The 25,632-nt window shown below is 43.5% G+C and overlaps 2 protein-coding genes across 5 annotated transcripts in view; one reads left to right on the top strand and one right to left on the bottom strand.

Annotated features, from left to right (window-relative positions):
* Nucleotides 1–54: 54 nt before the first annotated feature.
* LOC109902695 (biogenesis of lysosome-related organelles complex-1 subunit 2) lies at nucleotides 55–5,111 on the bottom strand. 2 transcript variants are annotated; one of them, XM_020499277.2, is made up of 6 exons: nucleotides 4,996–5,111; nucleotides 2,289–2,473; nucleotides 1,622–1,738; nucleotides 1,350–1,469; nucleotides 1,078–1,233; nucleotides 55–694 (listed from the first exon to the last, which is right to left on the bottom strand). In XM_020499277.2, the coding sequence occupies exons 1-6, from the start codon at nucleotides 5,016–5,018 to the stop codon at nucleotides 663–665; spliced, it is 633 nt and encodes a 210-aa protein (XP_020354866.2). In that variant the 5' UTR covers nucleotides 5,019–5,111; the 3' UTR covers nucleotides 55–662. The 2 variants fall into 2 exon arrangements, with proteins under 2 accessions (XP_020354866.2, XP_020354867.2); XM_020499278.2 differs by having other exon boundaries at nucleotides 1,129–1,233; nucleotides 4,996–5,108.
* The window catches only part of LOC109902696 (ubiquitin carboxyl-terminal hydrolase 24), a 49,688-nt gene continuing 26,606 nt past the window's right edge, over nucleotides 2,551–25,632 (top strand). The window contains exons 1-26 of one of the 3 annotated variants that reach the window (XM_031785895.1): nucleotides 2,551–3,282; nucleotides 11,187–11,355; nucleotides 11,493–11,560; nucleotides 11,780–11,923; nucleotides 12,021–12,143; nucleotides 12,223–12,258; nucleotides 12,371–12,436; nucleotides 12,744–12,809; nucleotides 12,901–12,975; nucleotides 13,200–13,358; nucleotides 13,482–13,596; nucleotides 14,727–14,938; nucleotides 15,099–15,356; nucleotides 15,477–15,575; nucleotides 18,103–18,210; nucleotides 22,692–22,841; nucleotides 23,002–23,133; nucleotides 23,214–23,325; nucleotides 23,622–23,698; nucleotides 23,870–24,010; nucleotides 24,104–24,157; nucleotides 24,291–24,473; nucleotides 24,642–24,851; nucleotides 24,976–25,149; nucleotides 25,241–25,326; nucleotides 25,437–25,545. In XM_031785895.1, coding sequence (XP_031641755.1) covers nucleotides 3,010–3,282; nucleotides 11,187–11,355; nucleotides 11,493–11,560; nucleotides 11,780–11,923; nucleotides 12,021–12,143; nucleotides 12,223–12,258; nucleotides 12,371–12,436; nucleotides 12,744–12,809; nucleotides 12,901–12,975; nucleotides 13,200–13,358; nucleotides 13,482–13,596; nucleotides 14,727–14,938; nucleotides 15,099–15,356; nucleotides 15,477–15,575; nucleotides 18,103–18,210; nucleotides 22,692–22,841; nucleotides 23,002–23,133; nucleotides 23,214–23,325; nucleotides 23,622–23,698; nucleotides 23,870–24,010; nucleotides 24,104–24,157; nucleotides 24,291–24,473; nucleotides 24,642–24,851; nucleotides 24,976–25,149; nucleotides 25,241–25,326; nucleotides 25,437–25,545 — 3,399 coding nt within the window. In that variant the 5' untranslated portion in view covers nucleotides 2,551–3,009. Of the gene's footprint in view, nucleotides 3,283–11,186; nucleotides 11,356–11,492; nucleotides 11,561–11,779; nucleotides 11,924–12,020; nucleotides 12,144–12,222; nucleotides 12,259–12,370; nucleotides 12,437–12,743; nucleotides 12,810–12,900; nucleotides 12,976–13,199; nucleotides 13,359–13,481; nucleotides 13,597–14,726; nucleotides 14,939–15,098; nucleotides 15,357–15,476; nucleotides 15,576–18,102; nucleotides 18,211–22,688; nucleotides 22,842–23,001; nucleotides 23,134–23,213; nucleotides 23,326–23,621; nucleotides 23,699–23,869; nucleotides 24,011–24,103; nucleotides 24,158–24,290; nucleotides 24,474–24,641; nucleotides 24,852–24,975; nucleotides 25,150–25,240; nucleotides 25,327–25,436; nucleotides 25,546–25,632 lie in introns of all 3 variants that reach the window. The other 2 variants (XM_031785894.1, XM_031785896.1) reach the window with 2 other exon arrangements.

Genomic DNA, 25,632 nt, shown 5'->3' with positions numbered 1-25,632 from the left:
AGTATGAACATGGAGTACCACTGCCATCTGCTGGTGAAATGACAGGTTCTTTGATAACTTTGAACTGAAAATACATTTAATGTTTTTAAATGATACATTTTACACAAGCTACAATCACATGTATGACGATCTTAAGAGACAGTAGTATTCACACAAAACAAAGGTAATTTTGTCATGTTCATTCAGTAATTCAGTGATGCCAGCAGCACAGGAAAACATTTAAAGAAGCTAATGTCCTTCAGTCAAAGTGAATTTGGTTGCCATCTGTGTAACTAACTTCTAGGTTAGGAGGGTGGTGATTCTACAGTAGTGTGCACCCAGCAGGGAACAATTCAGGATAAACTCAGTAAATCCAGGAAGTGAATAGCAATTTTGACAGGACTGACAGAGTGACCTGGAATGTTAACAGGAATATGGACACAAACTACCCAAAGCGCCATCTACACCTGGTATTAAGATGCAACTTAAATGATCCAACCAAAATTATAATGCTAGGTGTAACATCTGGGATATTCCTCCGACCAACCCCAGTCTGCCCCATTCCTCTCTATATCAGGCTGATGTAGAGGTGTGGGTCTGCTTCCTCAGATCGTATATGTTAGGTTTGGTTTACAGCTTGGGTGAAGGAGGACCAGTAACCCCTCTTCCTCCTTCCATAATCCTCATCGCTTCTCCAGTTTTTTGAACTTGGCCTCTGCAGAGAGACAGAAAAAGAGATGAACTCACTCACCTTCCTGCAGTTAGTCACACACAGGAGAAGTGTATTTTTAGCTATTGATTTGGGACAGTGTGCTAGCGCTCTCTGCTGTTGGAGCTCAGGGTGGAGAGGTAAACTCAAATAGCAGAGGGTGCTCTCAGGCTGTGCTAAATCACATCCCTAACATTAATGTTGAGCTGAACACTGGATCATGGCTATTATTAGTACATCTGCAATAGAGACTAATAAAGATGTCCTAGAAACTCAGAATGAAAATACAGATATTTATTTCTATCGACCACTTCAGTCCGTCTGGTGAAGGTTACACACTGGAACTCAGTAGTCTCTTCTCCCCTTACAGCCCTGGTATAAATATAGACCTGCAATATGACGATACGGCCTGTCTCTCCACAGCCGTGTGTGTGTGTTACCCAGCTTCTTGGAGTAGGTGTCCAGTTTGTAAGCAGCCTGCTCCAGAGAAGACACTTGTTCCTCTATTTGATTTATCTGGTCTAAGTAGGGCTGCAGGCTGGCGTCTGCAACACACACAATACCATTTTTAAAAAGTCAGCTAAATTAAGGTTATACTTTGTTTTCGTAAAGACCTACAAGAATTTCATCCCTGTCACATCTGAAGGACTAATAAACAAACACTTATGGTTGAGGTCCTGCAGGTTCCTGCTGATGTTGATGCTGATGTCTTTCATCTCCATGTACTTCAGACTTGTCAGCTTGTTCATGTTCTCCAGTAGATGGTAGTCCTCACAGGTGCCTGGGAATAGGAAAACAGGGGAGCATGAGAATGACATTTTCTCCACAACAGGAGATTCTTATGACAGTTGTTGTTATCCTGAAGACAAGACAGTATATAGTATGTGACTATATAGGCCTGTATAGACAACAAATGGAGACAGATATTCAGACCAGTGAGTTCTCCTTGTAGGAAGACGGCCATCTTATCGAACATGTCTGTACAGAGTTCATTGATGTCTGGCTCTGCTGGCTCTACAGCCTCCTCTGCAGTCTCCACCCCACCGTCACCTACACACAGACGTATAGTAGTTACACCATTTTCATTTCTGAGAAACATCCCACCTCCTGATGTTGCTGGCCACTAACTCAGATTTGAACTAACAGGTCTCTAAGTTCTCCAAGGAGGAAGGATGAATTTGCCACTCCCTTAGTAGGGCTACTGCATTCTAATGTGTTGATACTAACACCAAATTCATCTCAGCAGACAGATAAAGTCACAGAGCTATAACATAGTTAGATAGCTAAGTTGCTAATCTTCTTCCTTTCAATAACTAAAACAGCGCATCAACTTGCAGTTAGGATTGGTCTTTTCGTTCATTTGAGGGCAAATTTGCTCTTGAAGCCAAAGCAGCCAACTCAATCTTTAAACGTGAATCAATTAAATTGTAGTACGCTTCTCGAAATATAAATCACGCTTTCATATCACATCAAAAAGTAAATGCAAAAACACAATTCAGACCCAGCGTATGTGCTCTTAGCGAAGACCCCTAAATCCAATTACGTATGTGTAATGGAACTGAGAGTCATGAACAAGGGCTAGCTAGCAAGCACCACTCACTGCTGTTGATGGGCTTCTTGGGCGCCGCAGTCACAACCTCCTGGCCCTCAGAGGCAGTCTCGCCAGGCTCTCCCCGGGGTTCTGAGCTCCCTCCCAGGCTGAGGACGGTGGGATGGGCCAAGGAAACTCTTGAGATGCAGTCCATCTCAGCAGCCTCCTCTCCCGTGGCCGCCATTTTGCATCTACTACAGTCACATGATACAGAGCTTCACGTGACATTGATTCTTTTCCTCCCCCTACAATTCCAAATTCGAGCCACACCCTTTTCCTTGACAGGTGCTTTACCACCACACAAACAATAATACCATGATGAATGTAGCTATAGTGTTCCAATTCATATTGATTGATCGTTTTATATTATATTGTTTTCAGATTGTTCGAGTGTAACGTTAGTGAGCTCGAGCTTTCCATGCTGTTTTGCCTGTAATGATTTTGCATTATTAACACTTCGAATCGGTGTGAATCATGTTAGTTTGACAAGTGTTTGCAGAGTTAGTCAACCTTACGTTATATGTTTTGGGCTAAAAAGGGGGAAAGAGGGCTCCTCTGTCCTCTGGTCTTGTAATGGGTGGGTCAGGGTGGTGACGCTCTACACAGGAAGCGTCCAGTGAACCATCGTGACAGCCTGTGTGTGACTGTAAACATGGCGCCGTGCACGGTTACAGGGCTGTGCTGTTTTACACCCCGTTTCTAGCTAGCCTGAGACGCACACAACCTAACCATGGAGACAGAAGAGGAGCAACACATGACGACCCTCCTCTGCATGGGTTTCCCAGATCCTGTGGCTATACGCAAGGCGCTACGCCTGGCGAAAAACGACATCAACGAGGCTGTGGCGCTCCTGACCAACGAAAGCCCCGGGCTTGGGTATGGATATGAGCCGATGGAGAGTGGCCCTGCCCCGGGCCCATGCGGAGACGGGGAGACCACCGGGCGGACTGGGACTGGAGGGTTCGACCCACCCCCCGCTTACCACGATGTGGTGGAGAGCGAGGTAAGGCTGAAGATGGTAGCTCGCTGGCTACGTTAGTTAGCGAGAACACCAAGCTAGTTAGCATCAAAGCTACTAGCTAGCGATGCCGGCTAAATGGGGAGAAAGGGCTCGCTCATAGCATTCCATAGCGCGCTATACTCATGCCTTGCTGTCAAAATAGGGAGGGAAAACCCGCGGCATGCGGGACGTAATTTCTCAATCTCGGGCTACAAAATTCGACAGACCTCGGCTAGCTGAGTTACAAATTCAGTATTTTGATGATCAATATTTAAAATGGGTGCAATAACCAACATCAGGAACGTAGATTTGCCTAGCTTGTTGGTATGTAGTTAGCTAGTCCAACGCTTGGGGGAGGGGATATGGTCGCTGCGCGAATCTACATTGTGCAAACCAGCGGGTTAGTTTACTTTAAACAACTAGTTAGTGTTTTGCAATAGTTGCCGATAAAGGTCTGCAGAGAGTGAATGTGGTGATCTCCGCACTCTTGGGAAAATGCACGTCTGCATACAGCTGAGCAGATTGTAATGGAGCTACGCTAGCTGGATATATAGCTGTACTAGTAGAGTGAGACGGTGCGATTTCGCAACCGCCTGTGGCTAACCTGATATGGCCATTTTGTGCTAAACATTTTATAATCAAAGCTCTTTAAATGGTGTGTAGTTCACTGACAACTTGATGTCTCACATACCCGTCAGAACCACAAGTTTAAATGTCTGAACATCAGCTTGCCAGAAGATACCGACCCTACCTTTACGCTAGTTTACAATGAGCACTGGTGTTGGAACACAGTCATGGTTACATTAAAGTGGAACTGACAGCGTTTTAGCAACATTAAATCTCATACCATATGTTAATATAACCCCCCCCCCCCACCCACCAGGAAGAATATGACCCCCTTTTTACATTTAAAAAAAACTGACAAGTGAGAACTTGAAAATGACCATATCTAAGTGTTCATAAATTCATAGAATGTTTGGGAATCAAATATAGTAAGACGTTTGTGAAAATTCTATAGCAATATAGAATGGAATGCGGCTGTGCATTTGTACAATGAATTAATAAATAAAACCTAATAAAAACATCTGTCTTGTCCAGGACCAGAGTTTACACAGACCGGTGCATCATAGCCAATCAGAGCTACAAGTAGGCCCATATGCAAATAAACCATTTGCCACACAGGCCTGCCATCATTCACTTTGAACTGGACTGTCTTTACATGAAGTTACAACAGCACGATTATAGATCATTAGAACGCATTTGCCAAAAGCCACAAAATACACCTGAATGAATTTCTGCAAATACGTAAATAACACAGGAGTCCTCTTGGGAACTTCAGAGTCCTATTGATCAAACCATGAAAAGGTAGGATCTCTCCCTCAGTTGCCTATGCACATAAACAACAACAAGATCAAAACTAATGCTAGCTAGAGCGAGATGAGGTCAAATCTAAATGAGGGAACATTGGATAAACCCTCAAACGTGCCTACCAATGCATGCTTGTCCCAACCCACTTTTTGACAACTGAATGGGAACTTGCCTTAACACCCATTTGATTGATGACAAATACATTTGATATGCTAACTGTGGATAAGTTGTTCAAATTCAGCATAACTAGCTAGCAAAGTGATTCACATTTCTTGCTATCTAACCAAATGACACCTGCAGCTCTAGCCACCGAAAAACGATATGAGGGGGAAAAAGTCGGTCACTCACCCACTCCGCCAATGACATGACATCCTCCCAGAAGCTAACTAGCTAATGTTAGGCTCTGTGTTTTTAGCTTGCTAAATAAGTAGCTAGCTACATAAATAAATACGGTAGCCCAGTGGTGTCAAACTCAATCAGCGCATGGGCCATATTTGACAAAAAAACATACAACTGCAACCCAAACTGGTCATTGTTTTATTAGAAAAAAATGTGTGGCATTTTAACATATTAATACAAAAGAAGAGATAAATCATATTTGTCCAGCCTTTGCTGCTTTGCTTGCAGATGTGCATAATCAAAAAGTATTTCATAACTCCAAATAGCAAATGTACCTATAGGTTGTTGTAACATTTAAACGTAGTGTCAATATGTAACGACCTAACCAAATTCACATAGAAATGTGAGTTATAGATCTAACATTCTACTTGAAAGGAAGTCTAAAAGGCGTTAGATCTGTTCTATTTTTGGTTATGGAAAATATATTTAGATGGTTCAATGATTCTCTACACTAGCTTAGTATAGTACTACGGGCTATAAACGGGACACACTAAAGCAGCGCAATTGAAGTTGAATTCACTGATGCGAGCGCATTAGGCTGTAATTTAGAAAGTAGATGAGTCAACTGTTGACTCATTTATACTCACTCACTTGTTTGTCCTATTCGGCCCGCGATCCGTGTTTTTGACACATGCGCTAGCCTATTAGCCACTATATGAATGACTTGTGATTATTGCCCTTGCTAGTTTGATTGTATTGACATTCCCAGCCTCGTCCGTTTTTGTTCAAAATATTGATTAATTGAAACCGTGCATCTCCAATGGGTGGAGGCAGCAAACGATGTACCAGGCCAGCTGTGATTTACAACCTGATAGCAATATTTTTTGGACTACCAAGAAATGTATTGGTGAATTATATTAACAACAATGCCTTACTGTACATCATGGAAGTTTGAGCGAAATCAAAGCTATTTTTTAAACCTCTTATAAAGTTTGTTTTGAAGCATAAAGCATAAAATAAATATTTTTGACTGATGTTATGATTGACTGATTGTTTCATATCTGCAAAGTATTTAAACGTGGTAATTTCCACTTTAAATGCGTGGTTTATCCCATGTCTGCAGTGGCCATACAATGGCCATGTACCATCTCCACCTGGCACTGCCAGAAGAGCACTGGCCACCCCTCAGAGCCTGATTCCTCTAGGTTTCTTCCTAGGGTCCTGCCTTTCTAGGGAGTTTTCCTAGCCACCGTGCTTCTACATCTGCATTGCTTGCTGTTTGGGGTTTTAGGCTGTGTTTCCGTACAGCATTTTATGACATCTGCTAATGTAAAAAGTGCTTTATAAATACATTTTATTGGTACAACATTTACTGTGATGGGTCCTCCACAGAAGTCAGAGCAGTCATACTTCTTGCGCTATGGGGAGCTGTCATACACACCCAATAAATTGGTCTGCACCGCACCACTCGTAGTGATTCAGGGCTAATCATTACAACCATCCAGCTAATTACAAGCAACTGGCTAGACGAAAAGACCTCTTCTGAGATGTTGGAGTCCCTTTCCCGGTGGTTAAAATAGGAGCTCAGCCAAGATGGCATGAGGTAAAAAGACAGCACTGTTTTCCCACCTGCCTCTCCATCCCAAGTCTCCCCATTGCCCCCCCCAGCAAAATTAGCCTACATTAGGCTATTATTTATGTGTATTTCACACAGTCGAGGTAAACATCCGAATATAATGCTTGTATGGATGTCAACCTCAATACATGTTCATGTCAGCAATCAACTGCATTACAGTTAAAAACTACTTTGACTGATTTAATGTATGCTAGCTATGCTACGAGCTTATACAAATGGGAGTCAACATTTAGCAGTCACTTTTTCTAAACCTGAAAAGAGGCAACTTCTAAATGTTATGCAGCGATAACAGCCAAATATATCCAAATCAGAATTTAGTAATCATATTGTGGGCCTGTTACAATGCATCAATCATGACGAATTTGACAAATATCCACTTTGTTAGATCAGATTTGGTAAATGTTCTATCCCCACGGTCTACATTCCATTGACCTCTTTACCGCAACTATTCCCATTACCTCCCGATCTCTTTCCAGGAGTTCACTCATTTTCATGTCTTTAAAATCCCTACATGAGGTATCATAAAGATCTCTTGTTATTTGTGAACTTGTTATGATATCCTGTTGTCAAAGTTCTCCATGTTTGCTGTCAAGGAAGTGAGTTTGTGTTATATAGTATAAACCGCCCCCACCTACCGTCTACCAATCATGTCAATGCGGAGCTATACAGACCCCCCTCATTGTTACAAAATTTGGGAGGCGCATGGCATCATTTTGAGCTCATTTTGGCCTTCGCAAGCCTCTGGATGCTCCGCAATTGCGTCACACCCTCCGTATGGAGCCTCCGGACTGCATTGCAGGATAAAACATAAATTGGCCTTTAGACACGGTGGAGCTGGCGCAAGATATGGGTTGGAAACTTACCTCAATGCAGGAATGGGATTAACCCAATATTGGATTAAAGGAGCCTAGTGTTACTCCTTAGACCATGTTCTGTTTAAAGGGGACATTTCTCTGGAAGCCACAACAGACAAATACTCCCTCTAAACGTGAATAGATTCTCTATTATGGTTCTAGAGACATAAATCCCTCTACTTTCATATCACATCAAAATGATTTGAAAATACACACTTACTGTGCACTGTTTTATCCCGTTTTAACACAGTTGCAGCCAACAGTATATTTCAGTGACAACAGGTTTGTGGCTTCCTTTTTGTTTCAGAGATGCAGATACAAGGCCTTCAGAAAGTATTCATCCTCTTGACTTATTCCACATTTTCTTGTGTTACAGCCTGAATTCCAAATGGATTCATATTTTTTTTCCTACACGTTTTTAGAAATGTTTGCTAATTTATTGAAAATGAAATACAGAAATATGTAATTTAAGTATTCACAACCCTGAGTCAATACATGTTAGAATCACCTTTGGCAGCGACTACAGATATCAGTCTTTCTGGGTAAGTCTTTAAGAGCTTTGCACACCTGGATTGTACAACATTTTTCAAGCTCTGTCAAGTTGGTTGTTGATCATTGCTGGACAGCTATTTTAAAAAATTGTCGTAGATTTTCAATTTTATTTAAGTCAAAACTGTAACTAGGCGACTTAGGAACATTCAATGTCATCTTGGTAAACAACTCCAGTGTATATTTGGTTATTGTCCTGCTGAAAGGGGAATTTTAGTGTCTGTTGGAAAGCAGACTGAACCAGGTTTTCCTCTAGGAATTTGCCTGTGCTTAGACCTAGCCCGTTTCCATTTATTCTTAAAATATACTCCCTAGACCTTGCCGATGAAAAGCATACCCAAGAGTGGTACTCAGTGACGTGTTCTGTTGGACTTGCCCCAAACATAGCACTTTGTATTCAGGACAAAAAGTCAATTTCTTTGCCACATTTTCTACAGTTTTACTTTAGTGCCTTTATTGCAAACAGAATTCGTAGGCCGTCAATGTAAATAAGAATTTGTTCTTAACTGACTTTCCTAGTTAAATAAAGGTTAAATAAATTAAATATTTTTATTCTGTACAGGCTTCCGTCTTTTTACTCTGTCATTAGGTTACTATTGTGGAGTAACTACAATGTTGTTGATCCATCCTCAGTTTTCTCATATTACAGTCATTAAACTAACTGTTGTAATGTCACCATTGGCCTTGTTGTGTAATCCCTGAGCAGTTTCTTTCCTCTCCGGCAACTGAGCTAGGAAAGACGTTTTTGTAGTGATTGGGTGTATTGATACATCATCCAAAGTGTAATTAGTAACTTCATCATGCTCAATTCAATATCAGATTTTTTTTTACCCACATACCAATACGTGTTCTAGCTTGCGAGGCATTAGAAAACCTCCCTGATCTTTGTGGTTGAATCTGTTTGAAATTCACTGCTCAACTGTGTGGGGTACAGAGATGAGGTAGTCATTCAAAAATAATGTTATGGGCTATTGGGTGTAGGCCAGTGACCAAATATCTCAATTGAATTCATTTTAAATTCAGGCTGTAACACAACAAAATGTGTAAAAAGTCAAGGGGAGTGAAGACTTTCTGAAGGCCCTGTATCTAATTGGCGCAGGTAGTCCACTCTGTCTCCACTCTGTCTCCTGTCTGTCTCCACTCTGTCTCCACTCTGTCTCCTGTCTGTCTCCACTCTGTCTCCTGTCTGTCTCCTGTCTGTCTCCACTCTGTCTCCACTCTTTATCTTCTGGAAAAGCACCAGCATAGCTGCAGTCTTAGCCAGCTAGCATCAAGTGTTTCCCGCTAGCTATTTTCTAAACATTAACATTACAATGCCTGCAAAGACAACTAGCTATCTATGTCAGCGCTGTTCTATAAGCAGCTATCTAGTCAAAATACATGCTGATTCGACACATCACCATGCATTTATGAATCTCAATGGATCACTAGAGTTTTGCATCTAGTGCATTGATTCAGTATCATATACAATATCACTGTTTCATCAATTATGACTTCATTTGATTGGTTGTTTGACACACTTGTCGTGTGATGAACTCAGATGGAGGACAGCTGGAGGACAGCTGTCAATCATGTACAGAATAGATGGGGGGGGGGGGGGGGGGGCTTGCTTCAACAGCAAGTCAACAGTTGTCTGTTTTCACTCCGTAAATGCCGTGCATTGAGAATGCACACCTGGAGATGCAGTTTTGCAAATAATTTTATTTCCAAACTGGACTGATGAAGGTGAATGGTATTGGCTCTCACTATTCCAGTTCGCTCAGATAAGTGCTAATGAAGGAGTTAATGGCTCAGTAGACTATTGAAAGGAAGGAGAGGAGAGGAAGCCACTGTAGTACAGATTAATCTAGGGGAGGATTGTTGAAGGACGAGGTGGAGAGGAAGCCTAATGTGTAGCGGCCACCAGGTGTGTATCTCTCTAGGGTTTGGGTGGGTACGTCTCTGTTCGCTACACACAGTAGATCATGTCAGATGTCTTCATCGCTGTGGGAAATGGTGTGTAGGGTGACGTTGCTCACCAGGGTGTGTCTGGTGTTGTTGATTTAGTGGGATGTTGAGGTGCTGAAGACAAGTGATCCCTAAGAAGAAACACGACACCAGGGTTGCATTCAGTAGGGCACAGTGTTGCGAAATGTTTTTAAATGTACCCCATTTTCCAGGAACAGTGCACTGTGACATCAAAGCAGCCTTGTTTTATTTTTAAATTAAACGTGTCCATCCAGGTTAAAAGAAGACACCCTCCCTCCCTCTATCCCATTATTTATCCTCCATCCTCTCCAGCTTGTTATGTGTCTCTGCTGTTTGTGCCTTAGGATGCATGTCACAGGTCTGTGGCCCTGCGTTCCCATCCTAATTATAGCTCTACACACACACACACAGCCCTGCAGTCTCATATGCCAGACATACTAGGGGCTCAGTTACTTATCTGTCCTGTGCAACACACACACACACACATAAAAACACACACACCGGAAAGACACAGACACCACACCCTGTCCCCCTGAGAGAAGCCCAGAGCTCCAGTCCTCCCCTTCTCCTCATGCAGGAAAACAACACTAGTCCTGTTATCATTACTGTGTTAATATGCCTAATGCTGACAGGAAACAGTGCTAACTGTCTATTGGATCAGCAGCAGCAAGTTACTACCTGGAGCTGTTTTTCTATCTATGAACCCAGATTAGTTTATTTCTAGACTAAAACATAATTCTATGGAGATTCTCCTATAAACATGCTTAGTGATCCTGGAGTTGACTCAGTCTGGGAAACTGGCCACTTGTTAAGCCACAGTTATTCTGTAAGTGGTAGGTCAACAGTTGTCCATACTGTCTTAACCTCAGAGGTATCTGATTGGACTGTGCTGTTCGGAGGTTTCTGATTGGTAGGTGCTTCCCAACCGTGGAATGTTTGCCTGTTGACCTTTGCGTCTTAGAGAAAAGCTCATCTCCATGACTCCCTCCATCCAGACTTTAACGCTCCACTTCTTTCTATGAAGGAGGAGGGCTGAAACCTGACGCTTCTCTCTCTCTCCTTCCATCCATCATATATTGGTATGCATTACTGAATGGGCAGAACACACACACACACCCTCCTCTCCATCCTCCTGTTGACACTGTCATAAAGCATCAGAAGTACAGTAGAACTATAAAGTGTTTGTGTTTCAGAGGAGTAATGATGAGAATGGGAACTGTTCTGGGGGCAGTATGGAGTTCCCCACCACTAACCTGTATGAACTGGAGAGCAGAGTGTTCACTGACCACTGGTCCATCCCCTACAAGAGAGAGGAGTCACTGGGCAAATGTCTGGTCGCAGCCACCTGCTTAGCCAAACACGGTAAGAGAGAGTGATTGTGTGGGTTTTGTGTCATGTCCCTGTTGAATGCTTTTCACACATTATTATTTTGCACCCAGTTGTCAAACAATAACTACAGTCTCTCTCGCTTTCTCCTCTGCTCACTTTCTGTCTCTCAGGTCTGGCAGATGCAGATGAGAACTGTAAGCGGTTTATGGACCGGTGTATGCACGAGGCCTTTAAGAAGGTGAGTCGTGTGTGTGTGTGTGTGTGTGCATGCTTGAACCTTTAAGAAGACGAGGTGTGTGTGTGTGAATAAACATAACACTTATGAGTGAGCGCTGTATAACCTGTTTATAACACCAGTTTCAAGAAAGGAATACTTTTTTAACAGGACTGTTTAGTGTAATTTTGCCGCTTTCACTGACTCTACTTCCTCCTGCCCTCGCTCTCTCCCTTCTTGTAGCTCCTGACCAGTAGTGCGGTCCATAAGTGGGGGACAGAGATCCATGAGGGGATCTATAACATGTTGATGTTACTGGTGGAACTGGTGGCTGAGAGGGTCAAACAGGAACCCATACCTGTTGGGCTAATGGGAGTACTGGCTATGGTGGGTATACACACACCTGTTACATATAGTACACACATGCTACTCCATCACATCACACCACCCTTACAAAGGATAACCTCTCTGTCTCTGTGTGTAGGCCTTTAACCCAGACAATGAGTACCACTTTAAGAACCGTATGAAGGCGTGTCAGAGGAACTGGAGCGAGGTGTTTGGAGAGGAAGCCATGTTCGCTGTTTCGCCTAGCAACAACTACCAGAAGGTGAGGTCACATGGTTGTTGCTCTAGGACAAAAACATGACTGACTGATCACCTATGTATGTGTGCCTTTGTTTCTACAGGAGCCTCATGGCTGGCTGGTAGACTTGGTCAATCTGGTAAGCCCCACCTACACACACACATATCGGTGATAGTTCAGTGTTGTTGCTGTATTTAGTGATGTGACTGTGTTTCTCTCTTCATGTCCTTTTTTTCTTGCTCTCTCTCTAGTTTGGAGAGATGGGAGGGTTCACTGCTATCCAGGCTAAACTCAATACAGAGGAGATAGAGATTGGGGTAAGGACACACACACACACACACAAACACAAACACACACAGTCCTGAAGCCTCGCTCAGATAAATGCTCCGTTGTGTGCCTACTCTTAGGCCTCCTTGTGTGAATCGCTCCTTTTGAGGATCCTAACCGGAACCACACACACATTTGATCCCTCTCACAGCCCAGATGATCTCCACCATTAGCATGTTAATCTCTCTCTGGCACTGGAGAATGCAGCTGCCCAAGCCCCCCACCCCCTCGCCCGTGGGAGACGACCACTCTGGTTTTTGAGAGTATGTGTGTATGTAACTGTGTGTGTCTCTGCAGTGTGTGTCTGCTCTGGTCCAGCCTCTAGCTGTGTGTGCAGAATACCTCAACTCCAGCCTTGTGCAGGTAACATCTTTTCCTCCAACATGCGTCAAATGTTACATCCTCAGCATTGTTGATTAGTTAATGAGGCAAATAATTACATTTGTGTTTGTAGCCCATGTTGGATCCTGTTATCCATAAGATGATCACCTACGTTCAGAACCTTGAGGAGAAAGATCTCAAAGACAAGGTACCACAATACCCCCTGCTCTATATACCCACAATGCCCTGTTCTACATAGCCAGGAAAGCTCCCGGAAACTTTAGAAATATAAGTGTCCAACGTCCGAAATCGTTCATTATGCGCTTCCATGTCTGAAGCAACTCTTTGTTTGCCAGACTGACTGTTCAGAGTTTCCTATGAACGCAGTGTAAGGTGATGGCTCATCATTTATATTCCCCTCACCTCCTGTAGAGGCTGGTGAGCATCCCAGAGCTGCTGTCGGCCATCAAGCTGCTGTGTATGAGATTCCAGACTGCCCTGGTAACTGTTGTGGACGACCTACGCCTGGACACTCTGCTACGCATGTTGAAGACTCCTCACTTTTCCACCAAAATGAACTCCCTCAAAGAGGTGAGAGGTCAGGGGTTACAATGTCAAGAGTTAGAGGTCAAACCGCTCTCCTTATTATTATGTTACTCTGCATGTGGACGTTTCTTGTTATATAAACCGTATAAAATGTGTTTGTGTGTCTAGGTGACTAAGCTGATCGAGGAGAGTACTGTGTCTAAGACGGTGAAGAATGCCATTGACACAGACAGACTGCTGGACTGGCTGGTGGAAAACTCTGTCCTCTCAATAGCACTGGAGGGTAAAGACGATGTTAATGTTAGCAATGGAACAACATATTATTACTATTTATGTTATTCTATTATCTTGACTAGTGATTCCAGGTAACATAGACCAGTAATATAACTGTGGAGTGTGTATTCCAGGTAACATAGACCAGTAATATAACTGTGGAGTGTGTATTCCAGGTAACATAGACCAGTAATATAACTGTGGAGTGTGTATTCCAGGTAACATAGACCAGTAATATAACTGTGGAGTGTGTATTCCAGGTAACATAGACCAGTAATATAACTGTGGAGTGTGTATTCCAGGTAACATAGACCAGTAATATAACTGTGGAGTGTGTATTCCAGGTAACATAGACCAGTAATATAACTGTGGAGTGTGTATTCCAGGTAACATAGACCAGTAATATAACTGTGGAGTGTGTATTCCAGGTAACATAGACCAGTAATATAACTGTGGAGTGTGTATTCCAGGTAACATAGACCAGTAATATAACTGTGGAGTGTGTATTCCAGGTAACATAGACCAGTAATATAACTGTGGAGTGTGTATTCCAGGTAACATAGACCAGTAATATAACTGTGGAGTGTGTATTCCAGGTAACATAGACCAGTAATATAACTGTGGAGTGTGTATTCCAGGTAACATAGACCAGTAATATAACTGTGGAGTGTGTATTCCAGGTAACATAGACCAGTAATATAACTGTGGAGTGTGTATTCCAGGTAACATAGACCAGTAATATAACTGTGGAGTGTGTATTCCAGGTAACATAGACCAGTAATATAACTGTGGAGTGTGTATTCCAGGTAACATAGACCAGTAATATAACTGTGGAGTGTGTATTCCAGGTAACATAGACCAGTAATATAACTGTGGAGTGTGTATTCCAGGTAACATAGACCAGTAATATAACTGTGGAGTGTGTATTCCAGGTAACATAGACCAGTAATATAACTGTGGAGTGTGTATTCCAGGTAACATAGACCAGTAATATAACTGTGGAGTGTGTATTCCAGGTAACATAGACCAGTAATATAACTGTGGAGTGTGTATTCCAGGTAACATAGACCAGTAATATAACTGTGGACTGTGTATTCCAGGTAACAAACCAGTAATATAACTGTGGAGTGTGTATTCCAGGTAACATAGACCAGGCCCAGTATTGTGATCGAATAAAAGGCATCATTGAGTTGCTGGGCAGTAAACTGTCTCTGGACGAGCTCTCTAAGATCTGGATGATACAGGCAGGACAGTCGTCCACGGTGATTGAGAACATCCACACCATCATGGCTGCGGCTGCCGTCAAGTTCAACTTCGAGCAGCTCAGCCACCTGTTTGTCCTTATACAGAAGGTCTGTATGTGTGCTTAGGAACGTTTCTGTGGGACAGTAAATTGTGTGTGTTTGTATGTGTTAGTAATGATTGGGTGTAACGTGTGTGTGTGTGTGTGTGTGTGTGTGTGTGTGTGTGTGTGTGTGTGTGTGTGTGTGTGTGTGTGTGTGTGTGTTCCAGAGCTGGGAGGTAGAGAGTGACCGTGTGAGGCAGAAGCTGCTCAGTCTGATTGGGAGGATCGGTAGAGAGGCCCGCTCTGAGGCCACCACAGGGAAGGTGCTGGAGGTGCTGTGGGAGTTAGCCCACCTGCCAACCCTGCCCACCTCCCTGGTACAGCAGGCGTCTGAGGAACACCTGGCCATCCTCACTGACGCGTACGCTGTGAAGGAGACTGTCAAACGCTGCTACATCATCAAATGTATAGAGGACATCAAGAAGGTGAGAAACACACACACTTTCTCTTAAGGTTGAAGCGCTATGTCACTCACAGCTTTCGAGTTCAAGTTTTATATCAATTGAACACACACACAACCTGAATAAGCCAGTTTATGTTTATAGACTCAGACTGAGGAGGAGGGTAAAACCAGCGACATTCAGACCTCATTTCTTACTGGCTCCTGGGGCAAGAAGAAAGCCAAAGAAAACTCATTGGCCAAAGTAAGAGAAGCCCCTCTCCTTAAAACTCTAATGACCAATCAGCATTCACCTACAATCTTCTCACTGCTCACACCAACCAATCCTGGAGGAGGGCTGGATTGGGGGGGGGGGGGGGGGGGGTTGATTTGTAACTGAATGATTGCTGTATTGTTGATTTTAAAGAGCTGTTCCAGTACTACAGTGGGTGTCTAATTCTCTGTGGGTTGGGCCAGTCTTCATTGAGGTTGTAAGGGGTATGTGTGTGAGTCAAGGTGTGAGGGGTGAGTTATTGGATAAGTGATGTGCATGTATAGTAGGAATGTAACGACTCACCGATACACAAATGTTTAAGATCTGAGTGCATCGGTCCATAGAACCTCAAACCGATCCAAGGGTACCTTGCATCAGTCAGAAAATCCATTCAGACATTATGAATAGCTGGTTCATGTTTTGCTCAAATAACATTCTTTCTACCTTCAGAAAATATGTGGACACCTGCTCGTTGAACATCTCATTGCAAAATCATGGGCATTAATGTTGTTTCACATTCTCCAGTCGTTGTTTTCCTTTACACCTTAGTCACACACACACAGTTCATTCCCTTGTTCTCAAGCTTGTCAGTTCCTCTGTCACATCATGCTTACCAGGCAGGGTGTGCAGCCTCACAGAACACAACAAACTGGACGACAACAGCCTGTGGGGGGGAGACGGAGAAAGACAATGTCCCTGTACTATTAGACACCTTGCTTTATCCTCCTCAGCAGTCACAAAGGAGAGGAGGAAGGAATGCCTTTGTTTTATTCAAATTGGAATGTGTTTAGTGAAGCCTGCAGAGAAGTTCTGGCCTGACAGCACATCTAGTTGATTCTAAAGTCAATACGTCATGAGTTCTAGCAGACAGTCTTCACGTTGGGGTAGCATTTGCATCAGAAAAAGGCTATTCAATGTTTGCCATTGTGATTGTTTCAAGGGTTATAGTATTATGTGTGTGCACGTGCCTTGCTGTGTGAATATGCAGTATGTATGTGCACGTGTGGACATGTCTCCATGTCTTTCTGTGTGAAGAGACTTGTATTTGTTTTGTGTGTGTGTCAAGTGTTGGTCAACTCTGACTCAGTCCTTCCTCAGCTTTGAGGATATTGATTTCCCCTCTTAATCATCTCCAGCTTCTGAGTTCATTCTCTCCCACAGAAAAACTATTCTGACATGCTGGAACACTCCCACACTACATGACCAATAGTATGTGGACACCTGCTCGTCGAACATCTCATTCCAAAATCATGGGCATTAATATGGAGTTGGTCCCCCCTTTGCTGCTATAACAGCCTCCACTCTTCTGGGAGACTTTCCACTAGATGTTGGAACATTGCTGCGGGGACTTGCTTCCATTCAGCCACGAGCGTTACTGAGGTCGGGCACTGATGTTGTGCGATTAGGCCTGACTCGCAGTCGGCGGTCCAATTCATCCCAAAGGTGTTAGATGGGGTTGAGGTCAGGGCTGTGTGCAGGCCAGTCAAGTTCTTCCACATCGATCTCGACAACCCATTTCTGTATGGACCTCGCTTTGTGAACGGGGGAATTGGCATGCTGAAACAGGAAATGGCCTTCCACAAACTGTTGCCACAAAGTTGGAAACACAGAATTGTCTAGAATGTCATCGTATGCTTTAGCTTTAAGATTTTCCTTCACTGGAACTAAGGGGCCTGAACCATGAAAAATAGCCCCAGACCATTATTCCTCCTCCACCAAACTTTACAATTGGGACTATGCATTGGAGCAGGTTGTGTTCTCCAGCTCCAGTCCAATGGTGGTGAGCATTACACCACGCCAGCTGACGCTTGGGATTGCACATGGTGATCTTAGGCTTGTGTGCGGCAGCTTGACCATGGAAACCCATTTTCATGAAGCTCCCGACTGACAGTGCTTCCAGAGGCAGTTTGGAACTCGGTGGTGAGTGTTGCAACCGAGGACAAACAATTTTTACTCGCTTCAGCATTCGGCGGTCCCATTCTGTGAGCTTATGTGGCATACCACATCGTGGCTGAACCGTTGTTGCTCCTAAACATTTCTACTTCACAATAAGAGCACTTACAGTTGACCGGGGCCGCAAGGCAGAAATTTGACGAACTGACTTGTTGGGAAGGTGGCATCCTATGACCGTGCCACGTTGAAATTCACTGAGCACTTCAGTATGGGCCATTCTACAATATTTGTCTATGGAGATTGCATGGCTGTGTGCTCGATTTTATACACCTGTCAGCAATGGGTGTGGCTGAAATAGCTGAATGCACTAATTTAAAGGGGTGTCCATGTAGTTTTAAATATATATTTTGTGACAACTGCTTATATTCATTGGCTATGTCATAGCAAATGTTTTAAGATAAATATTGATACATTGCAAGCTCTAACAAATGAATTAGTGTGTGATGGTGATTTCTAAACAAAAGTGGGGGTGGCAACAAACATTGTGGGGTAGTAGATGCCCGGTGGGGGCGGGGGTGCTGGGGGTGCTACTCATCTAGTGTCTAACCTGTGTGTGTGCATGTAGTCTTCTCAACAGGGCAGTCCCCAGGCGGTCTGGGTGGTTCCAGCTCTGCGGCAGCTCCATGAGATCACGCGCTCCTTCATCAAACAGACCTACCAGAAACAGGACAAGGTACACACTCACACACACATTACCCCTCACCCCCTAGAGCACTTGTCCAAGATGTCAGCAGTCGACAGCATTACAAATACATGAATACAGCACATTAACGTAATGTATTTAAAATGACCCGCTGGCACAGCGCTGCCTCTCGCACCAAGTGTTGCCTTAGTGCTATCTGGAATCTGTGGGACGTTCCCTACAAATGGTTACGCTAAGGTTTGGGTTAGGGTCCCAAGGATTCTGGATAGCACTAACCCTCCGTGAACGGCGTCAACTACTCTCTCGCACAGCTAGTTAGCTAGTTAGCACACGTCATGGAAATGGGGGTGATGATTGGTGAAACGTGAATTTGAACCAGTCCCTATCAAGTGGCAATACATCAAAACGTAGCTACGTCATGGAAATGGGGGTGATGATTGGCGAAACGTGAATTTGAACCAGTCCCTATCAAGTGGCAATACATCAAAACGAAGCTACGACATGGAAATGGGGGTGATGATTGGCGAAACGTGAATTTGAACCAGTCCCTATCAAGTGGCAATACATCAAAACGAAGCTACGACACGGACATGGGGGTGATGATTGGCGAAACGTGAATTTGAACCAGTCCCTATCAAGTGGCAATACATCAAAACGTAGCTACGACATGGAAATGGGGGTGATGATTGGCGAAACGTGAATTTGAACCAGTCCCTATCAAGTGGCAATACATCAAAACGAAGCTACGACATGGAAATGGGGGTGATGATTGGCGAAACGTGAATTTGAACCAGTCCCTATCAAGTGGCAATACATCAAAACGAAGCTACGACATGGAAATGGGGGTGATGATTGGCGAAACGTGAATTTGAACCAGTCCCTATCAAGTGGCAATACATCAAAACGTAGCTACGACATGGAAATGGGGGTGATGATTGGCGAAACGTGAATTTGAACCAGTCCCTATCAAGTGGCAATACATCAAAACGAAGCTACGAAGTTCTACTTTGTTTCCTGTAAAGGTATTTTTGTCTGTGTCTCTGAAAACATTTGAATGACAGTGGTTGAGGAATAACCTTCACAATGAGAAAATATAACACCCCAGATTTCACTGGCTTCACTAAAGGGCTGTAACCGCACTTACTTTACATTTGGGCAAAGCATCAATGGTTGTTTCATGACACTATACGTTACAGTATATGGCCGTGTGCATTTTTGGCACTTTACTCCGCACTCACCATAGAAACAGTAGTTAGTTCACTCTCCTCCCGGGTTGCCAGGTATAGCTAAAATTTCTAACCCAATGACTACTCAACCTGCCCACAAAGCCTGAAAACTAGCCCCCAACAAATGTTCCTGCTTTTTCCTGCAGCAAGAGAGGAGTTTGCCACATTTGGCCAATAAACCGTTTCCATAAGGTTGACGTAACGACGTAAGAAGCAAAATTCAGTTTTCCATCAAAATAATAGTCAGCTAACGTGACTAATAATGGAATTTGAATATGCCGCAAGAGAGAAGATGATTTGCCCCTATTAAACTCGCCAGATGTTTTCCATCAATGGATGTTGATTTAACTTGTTTGACTGCTATGATTAAGCGATAAGGCCCGAGGGGGTGTGGTATATGAACAATATACCACGGCTAAGGGCTGCTCTTATGCACGACGCACCACAAAGTGCCTGGACACAGCCCTTAGCCGTGGTATATTGGCCATAACCACAAACCCCCAAGGTGCCTTATTGCTATTATAAACTGGTTACCAATGTAATTAGAGGGGTACAAATAAATGTTTTGTCATACCCATGATATACGGTCTGATATACCATGGCTTTCAGCCAATCAGCATTCGGGGCTCGAACAACCCAGTTTATAATTGTAAAAAAATCCCTTTTGTGCATGTCCATAACAATAGATAAATCCAACCGGAGAGTTTGAGGGATGAAAGTTTGACAGGATCTCAAAATCTCTGTTCAAAAAACACTTTTCAAAATAATGTTTGGCTATTTTCTGACAATTGTGCTGTTATTATGGGTGAGATGTTAAGACTACAAACCGTTATAAATGGCCTATTTGCAAGGTTGACTTATGATTTCAATAGGCATAGGCTAGGCCTACTAAAATCAGGGTTCATGATTGTAATTCAACTTGGTTTAGTTATGCTAATTGCAGGTAGCCTATAGCCCCTGATGACCAACATTAGCTTAGGCAAGATGTAAGATGAACGATTTAGCAGCTTGCTTCATTCATATTGACAGACTAATGTATTTAACATGAATAGCGAGGTGATTTTGAGGTAAGAAGTGCTTCTGTTGCCCAATAGCCTGCTGGAGGAGGCTACTGAGGATGGGGTCTTCAATCACTAAATCGTATATTAATAATATGAATATGAACTGAAAAGGCTTGTCAACAGCCATTGTTTTAAAAAATATTTGTATTTTTTATGTTTACCTGTAGCCTAATCTGACTGATTTACCTCTAATGCATTGTAACAACAGCTGATCTGCAGTTGTGATAGAATTGTGACCCATGATCACAATTGATAACTTCCAATTTCATTAACTAAACATGGCAATTAATAATTGCATAATAACACAAGGCCACAACAACAATAAGTTAAAGGCTATTTATTAAGTCAGTTTGCCAGCTCCAGGTGGGCTACACAAAGTGGCACATTGGTTTGCAACGACTCCAGTGATATCGTCATCTCTTCAACATAGCCTCCCGAGTGGTGCAGCGGTCTAAGGCACTGCATCTCAGTGCTAGAGGCATCGCTACAGACCCTGGTTCGATTCCAGGCTGTGTCACATCCTCAGTAGCCTCCTCCAGCAGGCTATTGTATCACAACCGGCCGTGATTGGGAGTCCCATAGGGCACAATTGTCCCAGCGTTGTGCAGGTTACGGTTTGGCAGGGGTAAGCCGTCATTGTAAATAAGAATTTGTTCTTAACTGACTTGCCTAGTTAAGTCAAAATAATAAAATAAAACATGGCATAGAAATGAATGTATCAGATTTATCACTCTCCACATTCAATGTCAGTTTCATTGTGTAGCACTCGAGACCCAAGAACGGAGCATGCATAAAACCCTTCACTTGATATGGTTTTCCATAAGCAAAGTCGACATTAGAGTGCAGTTTAAACCACTTCCGATCGAATTGATCTAATGTGCTGTAGAAGTATGAATGCCCTGACTTCTGCAGAGGCCGTATCACTGTAAATGCTGCAGGGCCAATGCAGACGTCGGATTGACCATGGAGCACCTTTTAAGAAACAGTAGTTAGTTCACAAGGTATTCAAAACCTGCCCACAAAGCCTGAAAACTAGCCCAAAATGTTTTTCCCTGCTTTTTCCTGCAGCAAGAGAAGAGTTTGCCACATTTGGCCAATAAACCCTTTTTCCATAAGGTTGACGTAAGAAGCTAAATTCAGTTTTCCATCAAAATAATAATTATTGTCAGCTAACGTGACTAAAGTCGTTTTCCTGTGTGTTGCCACCTTATTTCAGATCTAGCACATGAAGATGTTTTATATAAAAAGGGTTGGAAATATGTGTCTCCATAATGACAATCTACCTACAACTGGTAAAAAGTTGTCATGACATGCGAGCGTGCTGCTCATGTGACTCCTGCCTGCTGCGGCGCTCAGTCTCAACATGCACACACCCCTCCGCCCCCTCCCCACCACTAACACACTCAGCAACAGGCTGCCTTACGACCTGATAGTGAGCAGCAGCAGGTCACAGTGAAATATTTATTTTTAATTCATTTTCACCCACGACATCGTTTTGAAAGTAACCCAATTTGTAGTAAAACCGCAGGCATGGCAACCCTGCTCTCCTCTGACTGGTGTAGTAGAGTTGACCCATTGGTAGTGTCCCGTCCTAAAAGGTGCTCCATGGTCAATCCGACGTCTGCATTGGCCCTGCAGCATTTACAGTGATACGGCCTCTGCAGAAGTCAGGCATTCATACTTCTTGTGCTTCACGGAGCAGCACAGAGCTGTTGTGGAGGAAGTTGTTAAGGAAGTGATTTTCTGTTTATTGAAGACCTCCCACCTTCAACTACCATCAACCAATCATGTTAATGTGGAGCCATACGGAGCCCTCCACATTGTTATAAAACTTGAGGGACATGGCGAAGGGGTACGGAGCTGGATTTGGCCTCCGTATGTCTCCAGAGGCTCCGTAGTTGTGTCGCACCCTCCATACATTTCAGGATCAAGCATAAATTGGCTTTTAGTGTAGCGTGCCAAGGCAATATAGGCTTATGGCTATTTAAAGAGCAACATCTTCAGTACAAATAATGAAATGCACAAAACGTCAACTTCTATGAAGAACAGTGTTTTCTCCACATCTTATATCGGTCCTTTTCAATGGATTAAACGCTGATGCAAATACATCGGTAAAAGGCTAATATCGGCCGACAGTATCGGTCAACTGATAAATCGGTCGGGCTCTATTACAGACATCCAAAGCCACAGACACATCTTCATAGCACATGTGCTTCCCCAGCAGAGCATCATCCAGGACTTGAAGAAGAACTTTGAGATCGTCAAACTGATTACAGGATCTCTGGTGGTCTGCCATCGACTAGCGGTGTCTGCAGCTGGGAACAACGGACTGACCGGACACACACTAGTGGACGGACGATACACCTACCAGGAGGTACAGTTCTGTCTGTCTCTCTCCTGTCTGTCTGTCTGATTTGCTTTGGTAGAAGTTTATGTGGTTGAGATGCTGGATGATGGATTGAGGATTTTGATATCTGTGAGATGAACACATGAAGTCCTTGCTGGTTCCTGACTTACTCTCCCTCCCCCTCCAGTATCTAGATGGCCACCTGAGGTTCCTGGCCTTCTTCCTCCAGGAGGCCAGCCTCTACCTGGTCTGGAACAGAGCCAAAGAACTATGGGACTGCCTGGTCTCTGGACCCGAAGTCTGCGAGCTGGACAGAGAGGTACACACACGTGTTACATACTCTATATTACATAGTCTACTCCATCTATATGTATACACTAACTTTAACTGTGTGTGTAGATGTGTTTTGAGTGGTTCACTAAGGGCCAGCATGATCTGGAGAGTGATGTTCAGCAGCAGCTCTTCAAAGAGAAGATCCTCAAACTGGAGCCCTATGAGATTACTATGAATGGTGAAACACACAATTGATATATTATTTTGTTAGCATTTTTGATGGCCCGCTCTTTTAATATTATATACAGTGCCTTCGGAAAGTATTCAGACCCCTTGACCTTTTCCACATTTTGGTATGTTACAGCCTTATTCTAAAATATGGGGTATTGTGTGTAGATTGAAGAGAAAAATATATATATAATTTAATCAATTTTAGAATAAGGCTAACGTAACAAAATGTCTGATTACTTTCCGAATGCACTGTAGAGCTTACATAGTGGCTTTAACCAGTGTTTTTTATTTGGGATATTTCAGGCTTTAATCTGTTTAAGACCTTCTTTGAGAATGTCAACTTGTGTGACCATCGCTTGAAACGCCAGGGGACTCAACTGGTGAGTCATTCCACACTAGGGTTGCCAATGGAGAAGATATAACTAGTAACCTGTTAACTATAAGATTTTTTGTTACTTTCAAGGATTTTATGAAATGTTATCACACGACTACATGTAGTGGCATCATGTGTGGGACTTACAAACCCTAACCCTGTTTGTGTGTGTGTGTAGTGTGTGGAGCGACTAGACCTGGCTGGGATGGACTTTATCTGGCGTATCGCCATGGAAACGCCTGATGAGGAGATCGCTAACGAGGCCATACAGCTAATCATCACATACAGCTACACCAACCTCAACCCCAAAATGAAGAAGGTGTGTGTGTGTGTGTGTGTGTCGGGGGGGGGGGGGGGGGTTTATGTGTAGCAGGACTACAGTCTCTGGTATTCACTCTTTGTGTCTGTGTAGGATTCTGTGTCTTTACACAAGAAGTTCATTGCTGATTGTTACAAACGACTGGAGGTGAGTTCTTCATTCATCACAACTATCAGATGGAATGTGTTCAACTTCTTATATAAGATAATTACATACTATGCTAAAAAAGCTTACTGACTTGATGAAATTAAGTCTCCTTGCCTTGTTCTTTCTCTCTCAGGCAGCCAGTTCAGCTCTAGGAGGGCCCACGTTGACTCATGCTGTTACCAGGGCAACCAAGATGCTGACCGCCACCACCATGCCGACTGTAGCCACGTCTGTCCAATCACCTTCCAGGTCCACCAAGCTGGTGATCATTGAGAGGCTGCTGCTATTGGCTGAGCGTTATGTCATCACTATCGAGGTAATCCCCTCTCTCTGGCTCTGACATCAAACTGACCAAGCAATTTCAACTGGTTTTCACCCTCAACATATTCACCTGTAGTTACAAACTATTTGCATTTGAGTGATGAGAAGGCGGGTGAAAGAACGAGATGAACACATGAAAAGATGACTCTGTTTCTATGTGTAGGACCTGTATTCTGTGCCTCGTACCATTTTACCTCACGGAGCGTCGTTCAATGGCCACCCTGTCTCTCTACATGTCACCTATGAGTCCACCAAAGACACCTTCACCTTGGAGGCCCACAGTAACGAGACTATAGGCAGCATCCGCTGGAAGATTGCTGAGCATCTCAACTGTCCAGTCGACAACGTTCAGATCTTTGCCAACGACAGCGTGGTGAGTGTATTATTTGTGTCTCTGTAAGCCAAAAGATGGGTGTGGGGTGTGTGTGTGTGTTTGACTGTGTATCATATGTAACTATATGTGTGTGTTTTGTGTAACTCTCTCTCTCTGTCTGTAGTTGACTATGAACCGGGACCAGAAGCTGCTGTCCCAGCTGGGGTTCAGTGATGAGCAGTCTCTGACAGTGAAGAGCTCTGGCACAGGGACACCCTCTGGTGGCAGCTCAGAGTCCTCTGTCTCCGCTTCCTCCTCCAGCTCCGCTGTCTTCAACTCAGCTTATGCTATGGAACAGGTACACCACACACATGCGCGCCCATGTATATGCAAACACATTGAGTTCATGTTTGAGTTGGATTATGTGCTAACGGTGTATGTTTGTGTAGGAGAAGTCCCTTCCAGGTGTTGTCATGGCATTGGTGTGTAATGTGTTTGAGATGCTCTACCAGCTGGCCAACCTGGACGAACCACGGTGAGTTACTCACGCAGATACCCCAAGGATCGATTTGATTTGATTTGAGGATCTGAACCTGACTCCCGAATGGTCAAAAATGTATAACGTTCTGTGTGTGTGTATTCCAGGATAACTCTGCGTGTACGTAAGCTGCTGCTGCTGATCCCAACAGACCCAGAGGTTCAGGATGCTCTAGATAACTTTGTTCCCAAAGAGTCCAGTGTCTGGAGTCACCAGGTACATATTATATATATATATATATATATATTGCTTAGGTTGAAATTATGATGAGGCGAGTTCAACTGCTCTGACCTGAGCCAGTGT

Source organism: Oncorhynchus kisutch, linkage group LG13, assembly GCF_002021735.2.
Source record: "Oncorhynchus kisutch isolate 150728-3 linkage group LG13, Okis_V2, whole genome shotgun sequence".
In the NCBI taxonomy this organism is placed as follows: domain Eukaryota; kingdom Metazoa; phylum Chordata; class Actinopteri; order Salmoniformes; family Salmonidae; genus Oncorhynchus; species Oncorhynchus kisutch.
The sequence above is the reverse complement of the archived record's forward strand: the minus strand, read 5'-3'. Positions and strand labels throughout refer to the sequence as shown.